At 49.5% G+C, this 18,753-nt stretch overlaps 7 protein-coding genes across 7 annotated transcripts; 4 read left to right on the top strand and 3 right to left on the bottom strand.

Moving 5' to 3' along the window:
• Window positions 1–1,020: 1,020 nt before the first annotated feature.
• VE01_09322 (uncharacterized protein) lies at window positions 1,021–2,065 on the top strand (the record flags this gene model as incomplete). The annotated part of the gene is made up of 2 exons (XM_018278736.1): window positions 1,021–1,305; window positions 1,373–2,065. 2 exons carry the CDS (start codon window positions 1,021–1,023, stop codon window positions 2,063–2,065), a joined length of 978 nt encoding a protein of 325 aa, XP_018125504.1.
• A 248-nt stretch (window positions 2,066–2,313) lies between these two features.
• On the bottom strand, window positions 2,314–4,138 carry VE01_09321 (uncharacterized protein; the record flags this gene model as incomplete). Its single annotated transcript, XM_018278735.1, has 4 exons — window positions 2,314–3,236; window positions 3,285–3,929; window positions 3,974–4,053; window positions 4,122–4,138. 4 exons carry the CDS (start codon window positions 4,136–4,138, stop codon window positions 2,314–2,316), a joined length of 1,665 nt encoding a protein of 554 aa, XP_018125505.1.
• A 323-nt stretch (window positions 4,139–4,461) lies between these two features.
• Window positions 4,462–6,359, top strand: VE01_09320 (uncharacterized protein). Its single transcript, XM_059464054.1, has 4 exons — window positions 4,462–5,031; window positions 5,095–5,873; window positions 5,933–5,984; window positions 6,034–6,359. Exons 1-4 carry the CDS (start codon window positions 4,898–4,900, stop codon window positions 6,131–6,133), a joined length of 1,065 nt encoding a protein of 354 aa, XP_059319256.1. The 5' UTR covers window positions 4,462–4,897; the 3' UTR covers window positions 6,134–6,359.
• A 252-nt stretch (window positions 6,360–6,611) lies between these two features.
• On the top strand, window positions 6,612–11,538 carry VE01_09319 (uncharacterized protein). The gene is made up of 10 exons (XM_059464053.1): window positions 6,612–7,324; window positions 7,385–7,553; window positions 7,814–9,115; window positions 9,190–9,451; window positions 9,535–9,591; window positions 9,653–10,139; window positions 10,206–10,486; window positions 10,571–10,716; window positions 10,827–11,146; window positions 11,223–11,538. The coding sequence occupies exons 1-10, from the start codon at window positions 7,089–7,091 to the stop codon at window positions 11,350–11,352; spliced, it is 3,390 nt and encodes a 1,129-aa protein (XP_059319258.1). The 5' UTR covers window positions 6,612–7,088; the 3' UTR covers window positions 11,353–11,538.
• A 1,097-nt stretch (window positions 11,539–12,635) lies between these two features.
• On the bottom strand, window positions 12,636–13,435 carry VE01_09318 (uncharacterized protein; the record flags this gene model as incomplete). Its single annotated transcript, XM_018278732.1, has 3 exons — window positions 12,636–12,764; window positions 12,883–13,286; window positions 13,423–13,435. The coding sequence occupies 3 exons, from the start codon at window positions 13,433–13,435 to the stop codon at window positions 12,636–12,638; spliced, it is 546 nt and encodes a 181-aa protein (XP_018125497.1).
• A 1,671-nt stretch (window positions 13,436–15,106) lies between these two features.
• Window positions 15,107–16,510, bottom strand: SCL1 (proteasome subunit YC7alpha/Y8 (protease yscE subunit 7)). Its single transcript, XM_018278731.2, has 5 exons — window positions 16,394–16,510; window positions 16,264–16,326; window positions 16,057–16,151; window positions 15,794–16,006; window positions 15,107–15,730 (listed from the first exon to the last, which is right to left on the bottom strand). The coding sequence occupies exons 1-5, from the start codon at window positions 16,398–16,400 to the stop codon at window positions 15,344–15,346; spliced, it is 765 nt and encodes a 254-aa protein (XP_018125537.1). The 5' UTR covers window positions 16,401–16,510; the 3' UTR covers window positions 15,107–15,343.
• Window positions 16,511–16,641: 131 nt separating this feature from the next.
• On the top strand, window positions 16,642–18,486 carry VE01_09316 (uncharacterized protein). Its single transcript, XM_018278730.2, has one exon. It carries the CDS (start codon window positions 16,740–16,742, stop codon window positions 18,102–18,104), a length of 1,365 nt encoding a protein of 454 aa, XP_018125536.1. The 5' UTR covers window positions 16,642–16,739; the 3' UTR covers window positions 18,105–18,486.
• The last annotated feature ends 267 nt before the right edge of the window (window positions 18,487–18,753 follow it).

The following is an 18,753-nucleotide window of genomic DNA, read 5'->3' as shown; positions in this document are numbered from 1 at the left end:
TCCGCGCTATGAATGACACTAAGACAAGCATGTCACTCGAAGAGTGCTGGTGCTAAAATCCACAAAAATTATAGTCGCTGATCAAGCTAGGCTCCTGTGATAATTTGGCATTTTACACTAACTGTCTAGGTATACTCTCATATTCTCCATGCAGCACAGTGGAAATATCCGAGCAGTCTTGAATCCCGGCACGCATACTGCCGTAGTAATCCGGCTTTTTAGAGGGGTAGACCGCGGGGTATTATTGTAAACACCAATCTTCCTTTCTCTTCTGTTTATTCATATCATATTGTAAAATTTTGGTGTTGTGCTACTTTTAAAAAATATCATCTACCATCCTCTCATATCGTAATATACTCAGAACAATAAGGAGCACAATGGACACCAATACCAACGAATATGCCTATACGTCCGACTTCTACCAAGGCCCGCCTTTAATTGACACCCTCTCTCACGGAGAAAGAAGCGGATTATCGTCACTGCCTCTACCTCTTTATAAACGAGGGAAGAGGGCACCCAGGGCATGCACGGCTTGCCGAGCGAGGAAAGTCAGGTGCAATATTGTACCGCACGGAGCACCCTGTGCGAATTGTAGCCATTTTGGAATGGCATGCATTGAACTTAAGAAAAAGACGTCAGGTCGAAGGTAAGAGGAAGACCTTCATTGAAGCGTTGAGTACATGGCATAATGAACACTGTTGATGACTCTCGTATAGATCGGCGCCCCCAAAAAGCGAAGCAGGTTCACCTGATTCTACAGTAGGAGAGCAAGAAACTACAGATATTGAAGATATAGAAAAGGTTAGCGGCAATGGCGAAATACAGACAGGCTTGATTGAAGAGCTTTCCTCACCTTCTTCGATTCAGCCAGACTTTTCCATAGGGACGGGTTTTGCATCTGATGCAAGTTACTCAAGTCCTCCCTTGCCTAGATTTTTTACTGCCTTTCCGTGTAACCTACGTTCCTCCGATCTGTCATACTTGCATTCGCATGATGCTTTTACGTTGCCAAGTACAGCCATGCAACTAGAGCTGCTGAAAGCATACGCCGACTTCGTCTACAACCAGATGCCTGTACTTGACTTGGAAGAATTATTGTTGATGGTGAAATATATGGACGACAAGCTGGACGAACAGAGAATTGATAGTTTTGCGTTCGAAAATTCGGGCAAGAAACAGATCAGCTTCTTGTTGTTCCAGGCAGTTTTGTATGCTGGACTTGGTTATTTGAGCACAAAAGCTTTGACGGAAGCGGGATTTCAAAGTCGCTCCTCCGCCCAGAAAATATTCTTCAACCGAGTATCAGTAAGTAAAAACCCTGTAGGCTACGTTTCATTTTTATTATGGACTGTCTTTCTAACAAGCCTGGCAGCTTCTCTATTCTTTCAACACCTGCGACGACCGACTATCTGTGATCCAATCGCTGCTTCTTATGACCCTCTGCTCCTCTACTACCGAAGCACGGCACTGGTTAAGTCTCGCCACATCATTCTCAAAGAGTCTAGGACTAAATTGCGATGTCTCCTCATCAAGCCTACCATTGCGAAAGAAACATCTTCGCCGCAGGATTTGGTGGACAGCCTTCCTCCGAGACCGCATCTTGGCTTTAGGGTTGAGTGGCGACTCTTGCAGAAGTTTCATAATCAATATAGATGACTGTCGCATTGACCTGCTAAGCCTAGAGGACTTTGACCTGGATGAAAACGTATTAAACCCCGAGACCATTAGCGCTGTCAGAATGAGGACCGATGCCGTACTATGCGTAGAGAGGCTTCTGCTTTGCTGGCATAGTAACGACCATCCTGCGTCGAGCTTTTCGTCAAGGGACACACGACTCACAATGGTATCGCAACCTATTTTCTGTTCTTCACTCGATGAATGGCAGTTCCCGCGACGAGAACATCCAACTACCACTACAACATCAACACCTGAATCTATTACGGATATTTCCACGCCAGACTTCGACGAGGTTATAGATATCAAAACTCAGTCTAGTTCTGGATCCGATGTAGACAGAGAGTACGTCGATTTCATTGAATATTTACAAGAAGAATTAGTTAAGTAGACGCGACGAACCTCAGAGCATAGACGGGGAAATATTTTACCTATTAACGGCTCCAAAAGCCTCCAAGCTATGTATTTATGCACTTTAGTAAGCTAATAGCAATGAATTCTAAAAATCGGTGTTTGGCACAGATACATATATCTACAAGTAGGCATCTGAACAGCATGCTGAGGATATATATAGATACATGCTTAGCATAGATATGCATAGCCAAGTCCCATTTTGCTATTGCTTTCTATAAGGAAGTTTCACAACTTTGCTGATGGTAGCTTCTTCTTCTGGGCGCGAACTCTCAAAACTCTTCTCAGAATCTTCCCGCTGGAGCTTTTCGGCACTTCATCGATCCATTCAATGCCACCTCTCAGACGCTTATGGTTCGCCACTCTCGCACTTAGCCATTCCATGATTTGTCTTTCTTTTGCTGCATCACCGAGACTACCCTTTGATAGCACAATATACGCCATTGGTACCTCTGTAGCTTGTTCGGGTCTGTAAACGCCAACGACCGCAGCATCTTCAATCTCCGGGTGGCCGAGCAATTTTCCTTCGAGCTCTGCTGGTGGAACTTGAAAACCTTTATACTTAATTAGTTCTTTGACGCGGTCTGTAATGAATAAGTTTCCATGCTTGTCCTCATGCCCCACGTCGCCAGTTTTGAAGTAGCCATCACTTGTCAAGGCGTTTTGCGTAGCTTCTAGGTTGTTTAGATAGCCTCTAAAAACATTTGGACCTTTAATCCAAAGCTCTCCTGTCTCGCCAGCTGGCAGCTCATCCCCATCCTCCGACATGTATTTAATGCTTTGATTGGCGAGAAGTATACCAGCGGAGCCAACAAACGTGCGCCAGGTGTCCCAAGGCTGTGAGTGGGTGGTTGGAGATGTCTCGGAGAGCCCGTAGCCTTGCTTAATCGGAACGTTGAGCCTCTGGTAAACCGCCTCAACTAGCTCTTTTGTTAATGGAGCTGCACCAGAGCTCATCATCCGCAAAGAACTCAGGTTAAAACGATCGATACTGGGATCCTTTGCAAGCTGGAGGAGGACGGGTGGGACAACGTAGGCCAAGGTGATCTTATATTCCTGGATATTGGAACAAAACTTTTCCAGATCATATTTGGTCATGACAATCAGTTCCAAGCCGTTGTAGATTGCCTGATGAACGAGCGAAGTGAGTCCTTATAACAGTTTAGCCTTGAAACCATGGATCTAATATCAACACTTACCGTAGATATGATAGAAAGGCAGGAAGCCGAGAATCCGGTCGCCCTTATTATCATGACCGCCAACCCAGCTGAGATTCACTCCCTCTCCAGCCTTCAACATCAAGATATTTGAAACAATGTTCACATGGGATAACATAACACCTTTTGGGTGGCCTGTTGTCCCACTACTATACACAAGAAATGCAAGGTCTGCTTCCGGGTTTTCTGGTATAGTTCGTTGATGGTAGGAACCCTGGGACACCCCCAACTCGCATATGTCGGTGACGTGTCTGATTACCGAATTGCTATCATTTTTCTCACCGATGAGAATAATATGATCTTCTTGAATGCCAGCAATCTGAGCCGCAGCACGTGCATTCTTTAAATATGCCCGCTGAGTAACTATGGCTTTCGCTCCACAGTCTCTTAACTGAATGGCCAGTTCGTTTGTCGTGTAATTTGGATTGGCAGGTGAGACAACTCCGCCAGCCCAGTGAGTACCCCACGTAATAATGGGAATGTCGATACTATTTGGTGTGTATAGCAGAAGAACATCGTTTTTGTTCCAGTTCCATGCTTCCTTTAAACCTTTTCCAAAGCCAGCCGTGGCGGTCTTCACGTCGCTATAGCTATACGATCTTGGAACCACCGGGTCAGTGTAGATGACTGTACGTCAGCAAAACTCAGGAATGTGTCAAGTTGGAACTCACCCTTATCTTGGGGAAAGTCTCTTGGTTTCTCAAACAAGAACGTCCAGACGTCCACCAAGGGAATGTTAACATCTTCAAATCTGTTGTTCTCCAATCTTGTTAGCATGCTCTTTCACCTGTGAAGATAGGTCATTTCGGTATCACATACGTAGACTTCGTAGGCATTTGTGCGGTAAAATATCAGATGCTGGGTGTGATACAGACAGGAACTACAATGTTGCCGTATCAGAGTTACAAATACAAGAGGCAGGCTAGGGATGAGGCAAGTTACGCGGAGCAAGCTCGCAAAGAAAATAGCACAACAAAACTTCAAGCCCCATTGCTTTCGTTCTCCATGAGCAGCGTCAACTACACAAGGTTGTGCACACGTCAGGGTACACTGAGTGTGTGGGCGTCCCAGTTGACTCCACTAGGTCGCGGGCCCATTTGCGGGACAGATATTCCGTCTACTCGCTACTTTCTCCCCTTCCACAGGAAATCAGGCGTTGCGCAAGACGTTAAGACAACTCCGCACATATTCGCCATAGTGTCCCAACCCCGCCAAAGATTTCCATGGGTCAGGCTCTTCCCCGGATTCACGGATTTAGGGTCCCTAGTGTCTGCGAACTTCAGCCACGAACCCCGATGGTTTAGCATAACCGAACAGCAAGCAACGTGCCGCATCATCCACGTACACGTGTCGCTGCGCCGCGCGCCGTTAAACATGCCCCTAGTATCTCAGGGCGAATTCTCTCCCACACAGATTCCGTCTCACCACTTAGAACAATTCTGTACACTAGTCCAATCATGGACTCCGCATAATGGGGTATGAACTAATGTTATGACTAGGGTTTCTTGCGATGTTTAAGAATTGTCATCCTCTGCTTTGTGATTCCTTAACGTTAGAAACGCAAAATTTAACAGTCAAAAAACAAATAGTAGACTATGGCAAACGATACTATGCAGGCAGTAATTTTCAAGGGCCCAAAGCTTATTGCTCTCGAAACTCGGCCTATACCACAGATCCAAAACTCAACAGACATTATAGTAAAGGTTAAGTATACTGCGTTATGTGGCAGGTAAGCACTGAACTTCCTACTGTTGCTGGTAGTTTACACTGCCTGTTACTAACTATTAAATAGCGAACTTCACGTGTTTCGGGGCCATCAAGCGACTGTGCCAGGCTTCATTATGGGTCACGAATTCACCGGCGTAGTTGATCAGCTAGGCTCGGACGTTCGCAACTTCAGGAAAGGCGATTTGATCGTCGCTCCCTTCACTGTATCGTGCGGGAAATGCTTCTACTGCATCGAGGGATACTCTTCTCGTTGTGAAAGGAGCATGTTATTTGGCTGCCCCGCTCTTGACGGCGCTCAGGCCGAATATGTCAGAGTGCCCTTAGCAGACAGTACTGTTGTGAAGGCCCCGCCAGGAATCGATGAATTGAAGCTTTGCCTCATGGCTGATATTTTTCCAACTGGTTACTTCGCGGCAACCAATGCCTTCACTGGATTGAGTGAGGCGGCAATTCAGCAAAGCACAGTTGTAGTCATTGGCTGCGGACCCGTCGGACTCTGTGCCCTTGTCAACGCCTTGAAGTACAAGCCAAAGAACTTACTCGCTGTTGATGGAGTGGAAGACAGGCTTGGGCTCGCAAACAGACTTGGGGCAGAGAGTTGGAATTATTTGACTAATCGTGAAGGGTTGAGCAGCCGCATAAAAGAGTTAACAAACGGTAGAGGGGCAGACATTGTTATAGAAGTTGTGGGTCTGAGTTCTGCGTTACGAATGGGGTTCGACCTGCTACGACCTTGGGGAAGCATATCTAGTGTTGGAGTCCACAACGGAGAGATTCCGTGGACAGGAAATGAAGCATATGGGAAAAATTTGAGAATGCAAATGGGCAGGTGCCCTGTCAGAAGTGAGTGTCTATTGCTACTGCGGTATCGTGTCATCGTTTTCTAACATACATTCGTGAAGGCATCTTCCCGCAAGCTTTACAGAGTTTATTAGAATCCCAGCATTTACTTGAGTTAGTCACTTTCTACGAACAAGCTAGCGCATTGCTAACACCATAGTAGCTTCATGACAGAAAATGTTATGCCTTTAAATGAAGTTGTGGAAGGATATAACTTATTTGATCAAATGAAGGCATCAAAAATAATCTTTCGAGTGGACTAATTGCCATTTGGCATGTTCGTTAAGTCAGCAATATACAAACCCCCTTGAAATAGCCAAGGTCATCATCGCAATCCCAACCTAGTCGAGTCTTGGGCATGAAACCCAATACTGTGATGACCAACGGTGATTTACCGTAAGGCCTCCACTCGTCCGTCGCGGAGACTTCTCGCACAATACTTTAGCTTGTGCCATTATATTAACCTCGAAAAAGCAAATAATATTTGGGAAAATCCTAAATCTGACAGAACTAAAATCTGACAATAATGAAAATGACTGCATTAGAAATGACAACGCTAGCTAAGTAAGCCTGGCTATATTACCAAAGCGGATGCTACTTGCTAACAAATGCACTGGGGATGACTGTGCTGATGGTAGTCGTGGGGGCGAAGTATGCCGTCGGCTCTCTGAGCTTACCTAATACGACGCGTAGAACGGGCGCGTAGAGCCCAGCGCGCCAGAATAGGCTCTTAACCCAGCCCAGAGAGTTCCAGCTTCCGACAGGCAATTGTCGCCTGGAAGAACGCAACAATCTTCCACGTGGCCGTCAAACATTTCAATGGCAAGATTTAGTATTTCCTATGGATCTGCCAAGATCATACTTGCAGAAACAGTAGCTGCTGGCGCATATGGGAAGCTTATTCGCGTTAGACAGCGCAAAGCGGATGCACTATGGTAGACAGCCCACGGGGACTTGGCACGGCCAAACTAAGCATGTCGGAAGGTGGTATTGTCGATAATCTTCACTGGGCATGTAATTGATTTTGGGGGGAAGCGGACTTCGAGCACTCCTTCACCTCGAGATGAACGCTCTGGCCGTGAGACGGAAATAGAGGCGGATCTATTTCTCTCGTCAGCCTTACAGGATTGTGAGTTTTGCTGCCATACCTGGAGAATGGTATAAGTAAGTTCTCTCCAGTCAATTTCGTTAGGCGTTAGGAGACATCGGATTCCTGAAATGGAACTCACCATGGGCCGCTCAGCTCTTTTTTTCTTTCTCTCCTTCCTTTTGCACCTCGCCTCAGCAGACATATCCGGTGATAGTGGACTAGTCAAGGATGCGTTTCCAAACCCAGTGCCCGACTATGCCTTTGGGCTAAACGATAGATCTCTTGGCAGTCGTCAGAGGGTCTGCCCAACACCTGGCCCAGGCGCAAGACTGTGTGATAAAGATACCAAATGCGCGGACGGAAGGTATGCCACCTTGGCACGAATAGAATAGACACAATTTCTAACATTTTTTTTTACTCCCAGCTGTTGTAGTGAATGCGGCATATGCGGTTATGGCCCCACCTACTGCGGTGAGGGGAACTGCACTAGCAGCTGTGAAGCCGTGGCTATGTGTGGTGTTTATGGCGATCTCACAGTGAACAATGGTGAATGCGGGATGGGCCTCTGCTGTAGTGCCTATGGATGGTGTGGCGTAGGTTCTTTCTCTCTCTCTCATCTCTCTTGTCTCCTCTACTCTATCCCCTATCCTATCTTTCTCTTTCCTCCTTCTCTCCCACCTCCTCTATCTACCCTCTTTCCGCCTTCCCCTCACCACTTCTATCCCTTCTATCTTTTTCTTCTTCCAATTATTTATCTCCTCCTCTTGCCCTCCAAGTCCCACTAGACGTCATGTTTAGCCAGTGGTGTTTGCTCAGCAAGATACTTATACTAATAAATTCGTGTGGGGTATAGACAACTGAGTCCCACTGCATCGGAACCCCAGATGCTCCCTGCCAATCCGACCACGGCCCCTGTGCCATCGCCGCCCCCCAAAAATGCGGCGTGGGTTCGGGCACGACCAACAAGCGCACCATCGCCTACTATCAGGCTGTCGGCTCGTATGGGCGGATCTGCAACAGCATCAAGCCTCGCAACATCGACACAACAAAGTTTACGCATTTGTACTATGCCTTCGCGTCGATCAATCCGGAAACGTTCGAAATTGCCGTAACGGACAAGGACAAGGAGATCATTCCTGAGTTTACGGCCCTGAACAAAACGCTTAAAACCTGGATTGCTGTTGGTGGATTTGATTTCAGTGAACCCGATGCGCCCACGCATACGACCTGGAGCGATTTGGTTTCCTCGGCGGCTAATAGAAAGACATTTATTACTTCACTGATGGATTTCATGGATTTCTGGGGGTTTTCCGGTGCCGACTTGGACTGGGAATACCCTGTCGATGAAACTCGCGGTGGCAAGAAGACTGACACTGCCAACTTTGTCCTTCTTGTGAAGGAAATGAGAGAGAGGTTTGGCACAAAGTACGGGATCAGTATGGCTATTGCTCCCGACTACTGGTATCTCCGCTGGTTTGATCTGTTCTCGATGCAACAATTTGTCGATTTTTTCGGGTTCATGACATATGATTTGCACGGATTTTGGGATGGCACAAATGCAAACATTGGCACGACAATTCGAGGCCAAGCCGGCATAGACGAGATCCAGAATAACACTGCACCACTGTACTTTGACAAGCTGGATTTTAGCAAGATCAACTTCGGCCTAGCATACTATGGCCGAGGATACACGTTGGCAAACCCAACTACATGCAAGGAACTAGGCTGCACTTTCACGGGGCCAAGCAACCCGGGAAAATGCACCAAGCAGAAGGGTGTCTTGTCGCTCACTGAGATTCAGCAAACGATACAGACCGAGGGGATTACACCCACGCTGCTCGGCCCGCAGATGATGAAGTCCATTCAATGGGCCGACCAATGGATTGGGTACGACGACGACGAGACCTTCGCCATGAAGAAAGCGTGGGCCGACGACTATTGCTTTGGCGGGACTATGGCTTGGAGCGTCGATTTCAACTCGGGGCCTGGTAATGGAAACACCCCCCCGACTACGACGGATGGAACCTGTGGCAAGGACCATGATTATACGATGTGCGGCAATGGATTTGGGAACTGCTGTTCGAGCGGGGGTTGGTGTGGCGATAGTGACGCCCACTGCGGCTCAGGATGTCAGAGCGAAAGCGGAACCTGCACTGTGAGACAGATCCTCCTAGTCCCCTTTACCTCACGTTCAAGCCCATCATATACTAACTTCTGCGCGCCGTAAAGCAAGGAGGACCAACAACGGACGGCACTTGTGGCGTTGGTAACAACGGCCTTGAGTGCGACTTATTCGAAAGTGGTCCATGCTGTTCTAACTCCGGATACTGTGGGTTTGGGAGCAGTTGGTGCGGGGTCGACAATTGCCAGGCCGGATGTGCCTACTTCCAATTGCAAGAGGGACTCGGGATTAAAGAAGTCGACCGGACCCAAGGACCCCTTATACCAGACGCCTCATGCTGGGATATCAAAGGTGTAACAGACTCGCAAGGTAAGAGAGACTCGCCGGTTTAGTCGGGTGTAGCTGCGTATCGCCCGTTCCCGTTCCCTGCTAACTTGCTTTGCAACTACCAGGCACGAGGCTCAATAGAGACATGTGGAAAAAAACGAATTCCGGGGGCGAATTTCATAGTAAGTAGTTAGCTCATGCATCCTAAATGATGCCTCGGATGATTGCTAACCTCTACGGAAGACTGGTATGAGGATAATTTTGACTCGCCCCAAGGCTGGCTCGAGGCACTTGCAAACCCCCTGGGCCTGGGGCAAAGCCATGCCACATGCAAAATTGACACGCCATGCGCGCGGCCGAACTGCAAGGACTTAGAGAACCAACAGGAACCTGGGACGGCGTGGAAGTACATGACCGTCATCTCGGCCGTGAACGTGAACCAGTATTTTCACAGTCTATGGGAAGCGGTCGGCAATGCAAATACGCGATTCGCCGCTAACGACTGGAGGCTATCTAAGACGTTTTGGCCGGTCCCCAAGGGTGACGTTCTGCTCGACACACTGGTTCTTAATGGACTTGCCGCTGGTCTACAGGCCATGTTGTCGCTTGGGGGCGGAGCGGGAGCTGTCGCGGGTGCCCTGACTGGCGGTGCCATATACGAGGCCATAGCAGAGATCCAGATGGGAGGCACCTCTCAAGATGATGGCGATCACGTAGTTGCGTTCCAACAGTAAGTCGTACGCCCATTAATGCTCCACCCTCGGTCTATGAACTCGACATCTGACAAGGCCGGTAGATTGACCGACGTAATATCTCAGGGCGCGCGGACAACCTTTGACAAGGCCAACGCTGCTATAGTGGCCGGGAATGGAAGTTGGCCAGGTGCACGCCAGGTGCATGATTTGTTCCAAGACGGTGACTGGGTGGACTATAGAGAGATACCGGTTGTCAGTGGCAGCGTGTCTGTCACCGATGTAGAGAATGCCTTCTTCCAACTCACTGTTGCCAACCTCGTCAACTACGCCTGGCGCCAGCAGGTCGTTTACCTAGCCTGCTACCCAATGTCGCAAGAAACTTGTGAGTTCCTACCTTGTTTCCCACACCGTACCCAAACTCTGTTCTGAAGAGTCAGGGATGCTAATATGTTGTGTTTCTTGGTAGTCGATAATACTGAAGTCAAAGCCGGGAACAACGAGGACAAGCTAAAGATATACTACGGAGGCATCGGTTGTTACTTCCAGTCGGCCCTGCCCAACAAGACGCTCTTAAACCAGGCTACCAGCAACTTTGATCCTCCCGGATGGAAAGTAAGTGCTCTTTGATCTCTTTGATTGTCATCATGTCCATATCAACACCTCCCAAGTATTCCCAAACTACAAAGTCATCTCTCTCCCAGCTGACCCCCTTTCCCTCATAGGAGCTTGAAAGCGACGATTACCCCTTTAGCACGCACGACATCATGATTTCTAGCATAGATTCCTGGGATCGGTACGGAATGGGCGAGGAAGACCGCAGCCGGGACGAGAACTTCTGGGACCCATTCGGGCCGGGCAAGGATTATAAAGAGGCATTCCGGAGCAGCGGCCTATTCAACATCGCCGTATGCATTCCGGAGACGTCCGACGACCCCAAGGCGGGCTGGGACAACCCCAACAGCGACGACACGCCCACCCCGACCGGCATCGAGACTTTCTTTGAGTCGCTGCATGGAGACGGTTCGGACAGTGCGTATCAGAAGTAAGTCATGACTTCAAATTTGACACTGGTGATTGGTAATTGAGAACGGACATTTTGCTGACGGTGGCTCTTTTAGTTGGTGTTATTGTCTCTACCGTAGAAACGAACGTAACAAGTCCCTACATGAGATTTACAAGGATAATGATTGGGATGGGGCCTGGTCAGAGTCGTGCCTGTCCGTGCCTTGGGGTGGCGGGGTCAAATGAGACCTTTTTGGTATTTGACAGAAAGGGGATGATAATTGGGCGAGTTGGGTGTAGAGACAGCACAATCTGATTCAATACTCGGGGAGACCATGTCTTCCATTCAGCTGGTTAGGGAATACTCGGTGGTTTCACCCCGCTATCTAGAGCTCAATAACTATACTACAATGACTGCATAATGATGAGGAGCTGAGACCACACCCAGAGTGTATTTCTGTCGTCAATAAAACCTAGTAACGTCACCTACGAAGACAGTAACCTCGGCATCAGCCCAATATTAGATCGACGAGTCAGTGCACTGCATTTGTGCATTAGATCGTGCATTCAATCGTGCATTGGATCAGGGGCTGGACAACCTAGTCTCTGTTAGCACACGATGCCTCTTCATACATTTGAAATCACAACGTTCCATACAAAGGGGCTGCGTCAATCGTATGTCGTATGCAGTCGTAAAATTTTACACACCTCTGCTCATTCCTGTGATTTTTAAACAATGTAGTCTCGGACTTGGCATACATCGGTGGGGCGGCGGCCTGATGTCTCGCATTGCGCCCTTTTTTTATATTGGCTTGCGCTTGGAGCGGCGCAGCGTGTTCGGACGGCTCGGGCCTATAATGCGGAGCCCATTTGGTTCGTTAAGCTCATCTGTCAAAGACTGATAGATCGGTTCCATGGCGAAGATGTGAGATACTTAAGAGACAAGGCGCTTGTCATGTCAGCTGCATATGTCTGGCGAACCAACTCCGCGGCATTCCTTCTCTTTCAGTCATAGTAGGTACTTGGCACAAACATTCCTCAGTTGCTACAACAGCCACCGTCGTCACAGAATCACACGTAATCTCCAAACTTTCAATGTGGGGAATATTATCATTATACAGTGCTTGCGGCGTGAACGCCTATGGCGTCGTCTGGCACCAGCCTAGGATTGGGCATAAAAGCCACGTCTCCAGGACGTCCTATCATTGTCCCCTCACTTGGCCTTCTCGTTGGTGTTTCCATCCATGTATTCCCACATTCCTCGCCACCTCTTGTTCATACCCCATATCCATGTCCATGTCCATAACCTCATATCTCATCCCTCTAGCAGCCCCGTCTATTGCCTGGCCTCGCCCCTGGTTTCACCCAATAATACACATGCTATCTATCGCGCTCAGCCAACGATGCCGTAAACAAAATCGTGAAGTTGCGCACATTGAAGACAAGGTGCTCTTCGTATATCCCTATAACCGTCAAGCCATCAAGGCGTTTTCTATCGTGAAGTGAAATAAATGTCTCCGTGCAGGTTCTCAACGCCGACTCCGGAGCCAGCGCTGCACGTTTCGCAAGGATGGGTCCTCGTCCGTCCAGCGGCCCATGGTGTAGTCCGAGTTGCGCATTAAATTGTATATGTTCTCATCGGTGACTGTCGCGAGTTCCTGTATTATCTCTATCAGCGCTATGTCCTTGTTCCAATCGTAGTACCTCTGTATCGACATGTGCCAAGCCAGAGGAGAAGAGAAAAGCTGGGCGGTATAGGAAGGTGGAGGAACGCACAGCTCGCAGAGCTTGGTCGCAAGACACCAATGCAGGCACATGTGATGGATCAGGCCTCATCCCCAGTAACACGCCGTCGCGCCATGCGACCCAGCGCATGGCTGCGCTTTGCCTCATACATATCTTCTGCGCCTCGTGCCGCCGCGAAAAACTATCCAGCAGCACCTGCGTCAACTCGGCCTTCTCCTGCTCCGCCTGGCCGCCTCTGCCGGTCGGCACGCGCGTGTCGGCCGCCACGTTCAGGACATGCTGCCCGTCCACGGCGCACTGGCGTAGCGCCGCGTAGCCTTCGGTGTAGAAGTCATCCGGGTGGGGAGGGTCGCTGGATACTGAGGCGATGCTGTGCTGGAGGGCGCGGAAGTCGGAGAGGAGGTCAGCGACTCGAGTCGCCCGCGCATCATTTACTGGCAAGTGGATCAGTCTCGATTGCTCCGTGCGGTGGCAAGGTGGCAATTTATGAGCATCTTGTCAAAGTTGACAAGAAGGCGATAAGGGTGGCGGGAAACGGGTGGGAGCTTAAGAAAATTGTGGGATACTCACATCCGTCTGCCATTGGGGCGATAAAAAATATATCCGTCAACGGATATACCGGTAATAGCAACAACGAGAGTGAGTGAGTATGAGAGTCAAATATTAATTGGGCAAGGTAATGAATGTGAGCAAAAGAATACAACAAAGAGAATTAACTTTTCGACTGGTTAATAGCCTGACAGCATTGGGAAAGAATGGATCCGCGGTCCAAGCTGGATATATATCATCGGCCCTCGTCGGCGACGTATCCTGATATGGTATGATTGGAATTGAAATTACCCACGACATGCCGTATCCCCATATTCGTGTTCTGTGGCTGGCTGTCGGATGCACAGTCAACGGCTCCATGATATCGCGATTCTGCATAGCACTAACATCCATAGGGCGATGCACTTGTGCAGTTGCAGAGAGGCAAAGTTGGCGGACGTTCCGTTAGGGAGCTCATATTCTCCGTGAACCCTACCGAGCTGTAAAGTGTGGACCACATAAGTTTGTCATCAGCGAGATCTGCAACCACACCGCATAGATAGCATAGGGCATTGTTGGGTATTGGAAGATATTCTGAGAGTCCGACTTGGCGGGTATGCACCGGTATGCAGCGGTATGGAGCAAGTATCCGATGGAGTGGGTTTTGATAGTTTTGATACCGCAGAAACACCCAGGGGTTCACAGGGCTCAGAGGCCGTAAGGAGGTTTAGACGGGTTTAGACAGATTTTCCAAGGGCTGGAAGCGTACAGAGAGGGGCCGGTGGATGGGGAACCGTCACTAATCCGCGCGACACTTTCTCGTTACGGGTCAAGTGCGAGCTTTGTGGCGTCAAGGAGCATGCGTCGGAGAGCTAAGCCTCACGATGGTGCGCCACAACAACCAATGATTCTCCTGCACGAGAGCAAAGTTTGCCCCTCGTCTTCGATGATCCATGTGTTGCGGCGGTGATGCAGGGGCTACCACTACCACAGAGCACATCGCAGTACGGAGCACGGCGTACATCGCACATCGCCCTGTGAAACGATCTTAACTCAGCGGTATGATCAGACGTGCCCTGTGCCCAATGGGAATCTTGGGCGCTGGGGCCAATGTGTCCCAGACAGCTGAAAAACGGAGATAGGGGGATTTTAGCCACAGTCCATCCATAGCCTTGTGGGGAACTCGGAGGCTGGTCTTTGCTCAAGTGGCAATAGCGCCCGTCGCCCTGTGAGTCCATATGGCATCTCTGGCTTCTTAGTCGACAGTCGTCGACAGAGAGGGAGCGTGGATCGTGCGCGATGTGGACTGGAGTTTGGAGGTGGATTATGACCGCGTGCGACCCATAGTGTAAGGCTCTCCTCAAGTCTCCCTCCTCGAATCCCCTCCAGTCCGGAAAAAGCGGAACGGTGGCGGCGAATTTTTCTCAGGTGTCAGTGGAGATGACTTGTTGATGGTGGCTTTATTGGAGGACAGGTATAGGCCAGCAAGAGCTGCGAGACAGTGAAGTTGCGCAGATCCGCGTCTATCGCCTGTGTTCTGGGTGGGTGGTGTAACGCGGCAGCAAAGTATTGACGTCTCGCGAGCCTAAGGGCCTATAAACGGGAGATCATATAGCAGGGTTAGCATTTCACAGATGAGAAGTCCGATCTCCTTCCTTTTGCGTCGGGTCTCAAGCCAAAGCAGCCAATCACCTCTATGGGGGCGCTCAAATGCAAAAAGGGGGGGTGTGTTCATGGATCTAATATTGGAAGTGGAAAGAAATGGAAGCAATAGCAAACGGCCTGCAACGCCTTCATTGATTTCGAATCTTATTCTGATATTACATGCCCTCCCAATCTGGCAAGAGCAACCAACGATTGGCTGAAGGGTAACCGTGATGCTTGAATAGCTGTAATCGTGGCGCTAATGCAAACTGGGCAACAAGGCTTAACGCCCTCACTCCACATGCTCGTCCCAATTACCTCAATCCTTCTCCGCAATGGCTTGCAGACGCTCATCAATCTCTTCCTCCGTCAACGCTCTGAAACCCGGGTCGGGCCCTTCCTTTCCGTCCGCACGCGGTCCGCCAGCAATGCCGATCTCCAACTCTCCCTTCTTAAAGTCCACGCTGAGGACCGTGCTGAGGGTAGTTATAGCCAGCTCGACAACCTCCTCCCAGGTACCCTCTGCGCTATCCTTGTTCTTGAGCTTCTTCTCCAAGTGGTTGAAAGCCTCCTGCTGCTTTGGGCCCGATGCCGTGGCCTTGTAACCGGTGTAATAACCAGCGGGGTCGCACTTGTAGAGCTGAGGGCCGTTTTCGAAGTCAAGGGATACGAGGGTGGTTGAGACACCATATGGACGCATGTAGGCCTACGAATTGTAAGTATCCGGCGTAGCATGCTGAACCGGCGATTCGGAGATATTGTAACTTACGCGCTGAGTATACACCTGGGATATGTTCGCCAACCTCTTGGCCAATACGTCGCACGGCATCTCGTATCCATACTTGTATCTGAACTCAGCAGCTTCACCACGAGCTCTCGTCACCCACGCCCTCGAATCTGCGATCGAACCGGTCATGACACATCCTACGGATGGGGAGAGCTTGAAGATATGGGAGACGGAAGAGGGATCGATGAGCTTGTCCTGCACATTGTGTAAGCTGAGTATCGAGTGATCGGGAGTGATGAACGTACGGGAACTTTCTTTTGTGATAATACTACGGCGCAGTCCTTCCCCCTGATGCCGATCGACATGATATTTGCCGCGGTGACAGCTTTGAAGGCATATTCTGTTTGGTGAAGCTGATTAGCTATACTCTCTGGAACCACGGAGCTTCTTTCGGTCGATTGTGGTCGGCTTCGAAGCGCTCCTTCTGATGATAATAAACAGATGTAGCTTACCAACTTGATACAGCCGTCCTTGGTCAGAAAAGATGGTGATGTGCCTGTCATAGGCGGCGCTGTCTGTTCATTGAAGTGGTCAGCCGTGCCAATCCAAGGCTATCTGGAGCTCCGCGTTGGCTCAACATACTGGACATCTTGACGTCTTAAACTGGGTTGAATAGCTGTATGGTGATTATACGTTCTTCGAGATTGTTAAGCTTGAATTCACTCGTGGATGGTTGAAGAGTGGCATTCAAGGTTGATAGCTGGGGTGAGACGTCAACACGCGGTGCCTGGAAGCACTGACGACTTGTTAGCGCCAAAGCTCGCGGCCGCGCGAAGCGAGGCTGCAGCCCGATAACGAAAAAAGTTGACGAAATTCATCTGAGTTGCCTCGTCGTATATTTTTTCAAAGCCCAACATAGGCTGACTGATTGGGTTATGAACGATTGAAATTCTTTGCGCATACTACACCAGCAATTATACTACCGACAATGTCCGCCTCCTCAACTTCATCCCCGCGTATCCCTGCATGGAAACGCCTGGGGCTCAAGCTCAAATCTGAGGGCGATGCACCTTCACCAGTCGCTGCAGCAGCGCCCACAGAATACGTGGCTGCGGAACAGCCAAAGAGAAAGCGCGCATCCGATGAAGCCGAATCTACACCTATCAAAAAGTCCAAAAAGTCGCTCAAAAAGGCCGAGTCTACTATATCTTCAACCCCAACAGCCGTGCCCGATGGTATGCTAGGCCGGCGCAAGTCGGTTGCGTTCACGCCAGAGACGAAAACCGAGGACGGTGACAGCATAAAACAGCTATTCAACTCTTGGGTTGCTCAGCAGAAGGAAATCGACCCTACCTTTGCCAGCAAGAACGACCAGCCATCATTTCAAACCCCCGAGCCAACCACCGTCCAAGAGAAGGTCGATACCACATTACCTGAGCCCGAGCGACGAGTGAAGCGAGTGAAGTCCACCAAACCAGAAGACAAGACAAAGGCAAAGAAGTCCAAGTCCAAGGTGGTGAAGTCGAAGCCCATCGATCCGGCACTCACCTACTTGACCCAGTTCCACAGTGACAAGTCAAACTGGAAGTTCAATAAGATCAATCAGATCGCAGTCCTGAAGAACGCCTTCGACACCGACCTGATCCCCACCGAATACAACGAGCCACTCTACGCATACATCGCCGGATTGAAGGGCGTTGCGCGTGTGCATCTGAGAGATCGCGCACTGGAAATCAGAGACAAAGACGTGGAGGAAGGCGGAAAAGGCTTCACCGATAAGATGACAGACGACCAACGGGCGAAGAAGCAGGAGGAATATGAGACAGCGATGGAGGAGTACGTTGCGACCATGACCTCCACGGCCATTTCATCGAGGACCGGCCTGGAAGAAGGCATCCTACTCGGTCTCAACGACACGGCGATGAAGGAGCGGATGACAAAGAGGATGAGAGCTGAGCACGTTCTGAATTTACTGGCGAGCACACCTGGTGACCCATCTGACTACGCGCCTGCGGTGGCCAACACGAAGCCAGTAGAGGAGACCAGGGCAGCACCAGTGAAGCTTGACGCGGAGAAACCACAAAAGACAGTGAGGAAGAGGAAGCAGAGAACGGCGGTGTACGAAAGCGACAGCTCGTCATCTTCAGACTCAGACTCGGACTCAGACAGCAGCACGTCGGAGGAGGAGAGTGATGGCGAAGGCCCATCTAAGAATGTCAAGAAATCGGACTCGGATTCTGACAGCTCAAGCAGCTCGTCTGGATCAAGTTCTGAAGACTCCTCGGATTCAGATGGCTCGGATGGCAGCAGCAGCAGCGAAAGCAGTGACAGCGATGACGATGAGAGTGACTGAGGATGGGATTTGCGCTTTTGATACCCCAAGAACAGTGCAGGTTGGGTTTCTTATACTGCAGGAATGGCGTCTGGATGCTGCTATTGCGAGGTTAAGGGTCTGATAGCTCGTATATACTGCGGGAATGGCGTCTGGATGATGCGGTTGCATGGTTCGGGGTCTGGCTAAATGGTCCGTCTCCTCCCTTTCAGATATATCCTCGACACATGATGAGATGTATATTTGTCCAGGGAATTATATTGGATGTGGGACATGGCATATGGATATCATTAGACTCGGGATAAATGGAAATGGAACCATGAACCTCAAATATGTTTTTCGCTCTCTCCAACAATGAATGTAGCACTATTTGAAAACACCAGGCATTGCTTTTATAATAATAATATCCAAGCAAAATAAACCAAAGGCCGTCAAACTCGTCTAGCGGGTATTCTACATATACCCAATTGTAAACTCCACTCCGCCCATCAACCACAGAACTCCATCCCATATCATATACCAACACTACCAAACCCAGCCCGTTTCCGGTCGTCACCTGGACCAAATAATTCTTCCCAGTGTTCCCCAAAATAGTATGAGGATTTGTGATTTTCGAATAGTATTCGGCGATGAGCAGTATTCGGCGTAAATTTGAAGTATTCGGCGAGTA

The sequence above is a fragment of the Pseudogymnoascus verrucosus genome, assembly GCF_001662655.1.
Source record: "Pseudogymnoascus verrucosus strain UAMH 10579 unplaced genomic scaffold scaffold_75, whole genome shotgun sequence".
Lineage (NCBI taxonomy): Eukaryota > Fungi > Ascomycota > Leotiomycetes > Thelebolales > Thelebolaceae > Pseudogymnoascus > Pseudogymnoascus verrucosus.
Note: the sequence above shows the minus strand (reverse complement) of the source record. Positions and strands in the feature narration are given on the sequence as shown.

What these genes read in the sequence shown, in the direction of transcription:
- VE01_09316 (XM_018278730.2), top strand. Translation starts at nt 16,740, where the DNA reads ATGTCCGCCTCCTCAACTTCATCCCCGCGTATCCCTGCATGGAAACGC.
- SCL1 (XM_018278731.2), bottom strand. An exon ending in TATCACAAAAGAAAGTTCCC is followed by an intron (nt 16,007 to 16,056) that starts GTACGTTCATCA and finishes CACAATGTGCAG; the next exon opens with GACAAGCTCATCGATCCCTC. An exon ending in CCCAGGTGTATACTCAGCGC is followed by an intron (nt 15,731 to 15,793) that starts GTAAGTTACAAT and finishes TACAATTCGTAG; the next exon opens with GCCTACATGCGTCCATATGG.
- VE01_09319 (XM_059464053.1), top strand. Translation starts at nt 7,089, where the DNA reads ATGGAACTCACCATGGGCCGCTCAGCTCTTTTTTTCTTTCTCTCCTTC. An exon ending in ACCAAATGCGCGGACGGAAG is followed by an intron (nt 7,325 to 7,384) that starts GTATGCCACCTT and finishes TTTTACTCCCAG; the next exon opens with CTGTTGTAGTGAATGCGGCA. An exon ending in TTCCGGGGGCGAATTTCATA is followed by an intron (nt 9,592 to 9,652) that starts GTAAGTAGTTAG and finishes CCTCTACGGAAG; the next exon opens with ACTGGTATGAGGATAATTTT.
- VE01_09320 (XM_059464054.1), top strand. Translation starts at nt 4,898, where the DNA reads ATGGCAAACGATACTATGCAGGCAGTAATTTTCAAGGGCCCAAAGCTT. An exon ending in TATACTGCGTTATGTGGCAG is followed by an intron (nt 5,032 to 5,094) that starts GTAAGCACTGAA and finishes ACTATTAAATAG; the next exon opens with CGAACTTCACGTGTTTCGGG. An exon ending in GAATCCCAGCATTTACTTGA is followed by an intron (nt 5,985 to 6,033) that starts GTTAGTCACTTT and finishes ACACCATAGTAG; the next exon opens with CTTCATGACAGAAAATGTTA.